The sequence below is a fragment of the Stigmatopora nigra genome, chromosome 14 (genome assembly GCF_051989575.1).
Source record: "Stigmatopora nigra isolate UIUO_SnigA chromosome 14, RoL_Snig_1.1, whole genome shotgun sequence".
Taxonomy (NCBI): Eukaryota; Metazoa; Chordata; class Actinopteri; order Syngnathiformes; family Syngnathidae; genus Stigmatopora; species Stigmatopora nigra.
The window spans coordinates 3555253-3560000 of NC_135521.1; the positions used below are offsets into that span (position 1 = coordinate 3555253).

General features: G+C 37.3%; 1 protein-coding gene across 2 annotated transcripts in view; it reads left to right on the top strand.

Moving 5' to 3' along the window:
• Window positions 1-2486: 2486 nt before the first annotated feature.
• LOC144207512 (dystrophin-related protein 2-like) overlaps window positions 2487-4748 on the top strand; it is a 10760-nt gene continuing 8498 nt past the window's right edge. For both annotated transcript variants that reach the window (XR_013328693.1, XM_077733013.1), the window contains exons 1-2: window positions 2487-2837; window positions 3269-3415. Coding sequence is in view for 1 of the 2 variants with exons in the window: in XM_077733013.1 (XP_077589139.1) it covers window positions 2782-2837; window positions 3269-3415 (203 nt within the window). In the remaining variant the exon portion in view is untranslated. The remainder of the gene's footprint in view (window positions 2838-3268; window positions 3416-4748) is intronic.

Genomic DNA, 4748 nt, shown 5'->3' on the forward strand with positions numbered 1-4748 from the left:
TGTACAAGAAAAAAAAAGCAATGTAGACATAAGCACTTTTAAAGACACCCACGCACAAGCGTCTAACACGACTTCCTCTCTCACCATTCTGCTTGTTGACTGCCTGAGGAAGAACGCCATTGTGGATCAAATTCATTAAGGTTTAGGTTCAGAGAACGAGAATGTGCGTAACAGACATTTTAAAGACATGGTGTTGATGATACAGCAGTGTAGTTCTATAGCTACTCTGATCAAGTACAAGGAGTCTTAATAACATCTGCTAAGATTCACTCTTTTCGATTTTTACCTCCTCAAAACACATTTGGCTCAACACTAGTTCTCACCATAGTAACCAACAATCAATATACAGTAATCCCTTGAATATCATGGCTTCAACTATTGCGGTTTCACTACATCGCGTTTTTTTCTGAGGGAATTTTTTTTTGTTAATGAAATTCTTTTTTGAGTTCATAAAAATATGGAAATCCACACTGAAATTTGCAAGCTGAAGCCACTCCCCTACTAGGACTCAGCACTTTTTTTTTTAAATAGGGGTGACCCCTCTTTGTGGTTTTTCATTTATCGTGGCCATGTCTGCTTTACATTAACTGTGATAATCGAGGGATTACTGTAGTTTTAAAGGACCGAAGGATTGTATTCTGTTATAGGTGATCTACAGTATTCCCTCAATTATCGCGACTTCACTTATTGCGAATTCACTACTTTGCAAATTTTTTTCTGCGATTAATTATTACTTTTTTTATTCAGTGCTTAGTCCTAGTTGCAAGAGTGGCTTCTGGTTACGAGTTTCATCTTGGATTTTCACATTTTTATGAACTTAAAAAAACTTTTGTTCACTGCAGTATTTTTTTTAATGTTCATAAAAAAATGAAAATCCATTATAAAACTTGAGCAGAAGCTGATTATTTGCAACCAATATTTAAAAAAAGAATGAAAACGATCAAGTCTTAAAAAATACACCAGATGACATGAAGATTAATATATGATTTTATTATTATTTTTTTTTTTTTTTTAGAAAAGCATGAAAAAAATCAAGTTCACCACTTACGCCCCTGAGAGATGATTGCATTTTTCTTTGCAGCTTCCCACTGCAAATGTCCTTTTACCCCACTTTTTAATGGCCGCCCGAGGATGTTCCGGTGTTGCGTTCCACACATAAAGCTGGACAAAAGTGACCCATAAGAAAGTAAAGTGCATTTGGGGCTGTTAACTGCCACCCTGGCTCTGCTTGCTGAAGATTACGCTTCAATTAATTGGATGTTAATTACCTTCTCCTGGTCGGTAATTAGACAAGAAGCGCTGCACACCAACTCTGGTGATAACGAGAGTGCTTGGGAGGCCAGCCACTTGCAACACCCAGACACGCTTTATCAACACATACTTGGTTTAATGATAGTGACGCTGCAAACACATAGAGATGCCAATGACCAAATACAGTTCATTCACTCATTCCTTTCATCCATCTTCCGAATCGCTTATCTTCCCGAGGGTCATAGAGGGTGCTAGAGCCTACCTCAGACACTTATGGGCACCGGGCAGGGGACAGCCTGAAGTGGTGGCCAATCAATTGCAGAACACAATGAGACAAACAACCATTCACACCCACACTTGGCTATGAAGAATTTAGTCCACCCTGCATGCTTGTGGTGTATAAGCTCCAGCACCCTCGCAACTCTTTTGGGGACGAAAAAAAAGAATGAATAATTAAAAATATAATTAACAGAGAAGTTTGGCGATCATTTGCGATGATATATATATTTTTTTTTTACATATATATATATATATATATATATATATATATATATATATATATATATATATATATATATATATATATATATATATATATATATATATATATATATATATATATATATATATATATATATATATATATATATATATATATATATATATATATATATATATATTTACATATACATATATACAATATATATTTACATATACATATATACAATATATATTTCTGTCAAAATAAACAGACAAATCATAGCAAAATGATCGCCAACCTTCCCTTTTAATTTGGATGCCTATGGCAATGATCATTTTAACAAATAGTTAATGTTAAGTTTCCATCAGTACTCTTTCGCTCAAGAAAACAATTACCACTAACAATTTGTAATGGTCTCCACAGGGAAGTTATGAGCTTTTTTGTTGATGTCAACAAAGAAACCAAAAAAACAAATGTCAAGGTTACAGCATGAGCTGCAATGCTGTCGCTGTCTGTGATGCTGTCGCTGTCCGTGGTGCTGAACCAAACTGCGTCCTCTGTGTGTTTTATCGCCTCACTGTCGGTAGGCAACATACAGTATTTTAAAAAAAAATGGTGCTCCCTTTCCTTCCTGATGTTTTTATTGATCCTGCTAGCAGACAGGCAGGGGGTTTTGTGTGTGGGAGTGTGTGTGTGTGTGTGTGTGTGTGTGTGTGTGTGTGTGTGTGTGTGTGTGTGTGTGTGTGTGTGTGTTTTAACTTCTATTACTGCCACTCTACAATCCTGTCACTTACAAGTTCAAGGTCACCTTTTGGTTTACTCGCAGTTGAGGACAGACAAAGTTTGCTAGTCTTTAACAAATATCATCTGTAAAAGATGTAACTGCATGTGACTTTTCTTTTTGGGGCTTGTTTTGATGAAAAAAAAATGTTGCTTTTTATCTTTTGAAGGTGATCCCCTTTTTTTATTGAATGTGACACTTTCTCTCCCTTCTTTTGTATGTCTTTTGCTACATTTGGGTCGGTAAATCTGTGATTAGATTGGCGGAGATGGAGAACCAGAATTGTTCCTTCTTCACGGACAGCCTTTCTCCTGATGAAAGTCTGTAAGTATATTGCAGTTCTCACAAATACTGCCATCACTTCCACTGGCTTTTTAGGTTTCCTGGCAAAGAAATGTGATTTTTCACTTTGTTTTGCTGATTGCTCACATCCATTAGAATGTGGTTAACTTCTCTATTTTGTTAGTGTTTTCACAATGGCAGATTTACACAGCAGCACCATTATATTTCTCTTTGACTTTCTATTTATTCAACAAACAGAAGTCATTAAAATGCCAGACTTGATAGATTTTGCCAGATTTTGTAACAATCCGAAAATATAATTAGGTATTTTTTGTTAGTATGATTTTGATTCACATTGTTTCATCGTTATTACTATCATTTCATTGCATTTTGCGAAGCTTGGGGTGGCTTTAGCCTTAATGTGTTCATTTCATGCTTGGTTGTGTGCTGTTTTCTTTGTGATATGAACTAAGAGATGAAGATCAGTACCTCCTGCGTCATCCGAGCCCAGCCCTGGAGCACGACTCTCCCTGCGGCCAGCACATGTTGCTGGCTCACCTAGAGCACCAGGACAAGGAGCAGCTCCAATGCACCCTCGCCCGCCTGGAGAATGAAAACAGGTCAGCTACCTTCTTAAAATGACTCCTCTATGCCAAAGAACCATATGGGGTTGGCAGCAGTGTTGTTTTTGGCAGCCTTTCAATGTTTATTTTAGTATTTTGGATGAAATACATATTAGTCATAATTTATCCATTCATTAATTTTCCATACCGCTTACCCTGACAAGGATCTTAAGGGGTGCTGGAGCCTATACCAGCCAGAGGAACTCTGAATTGGTGGCCAGCCAATCACAGGGCAGAAGTAGACAGACCGCCATTCACACTCATGTTTTGGGTGGATGTGGCCATGGGTTAGGGTTAGATTGTAAGATTTGTTTCTTTTATGATTTTTACTAAGTTTTTGGATGATTATCCCGTATTTGGGAAATTTCATAGTGACGGTAGCAAGAAAGGGGGGGGGGGGGGGTAATGCATTTAACACATCAACATCCGGGTCACTCGGTAATATGTAATTCCCATCAAGTGGTGATGGTTAAGCTCACCGTTATAGTATCAATATATTACAATGCAGTTATAGAAAAAAATATATGGCTTTTACTTCTTATTGAAGCATTTAGTTTGCACCAATAACCATTCACACTCATAGAAATACCTAGGGGCAATTTACAATGTCCAATCAGCCTACCATGCATGTTTGTGTAATGTGAGAGGAAATCAGAGTACCCGTAGAAAACCCACGCAGGCCCAGGAAGAACATGCAAACTCCACACAGGTGAATCGACCTGGATTTGAGCCCAGGACCCTTGAGCTGTGAGGCTGATGTGCTAACCAGTCAAAATATGTTTCTACCACGCACATTTTTTAGAACATCTGATACGGGGGTATGAAGATTTGTAGTGTTTAATTTTTTAAAGATTATTTTTGAATCACTACAAAACAACAAAATAATCATTACATGAAACAAAACTCCATAGTGTGTGTCTGTATTTCATGGTGCTTATTTGAAGCATGCTCGTTCCTTTTTTGTTGACCTCCCACAGTGAACAAACACGTTCACGCTCTAAATCCCAAGAATATTGCGATTTTATTTGTGCAAAATGAGTGAATTCATTGAAAGTGAAGTACAATGCTTTAGTTCCAGCATAACTGGTCTGCCATTTAATATGTACCAAGATCCACCATACCGTGGGGTGGAATTTAGGTCAAATTACCGTATTTTCACGACTATAAGGCGCACCACATTATAAGGGGCACCCTCAATGAATGACATTTTTTCCATATATAAGGCGCACTGTATTATAAGGCGCACTGTATTATAAGGCTTACTGTATTATAAGGCACACTGTATTATAAGGCGCACTGTATTATAAGGCGCACTGTATTATAAGCCTTA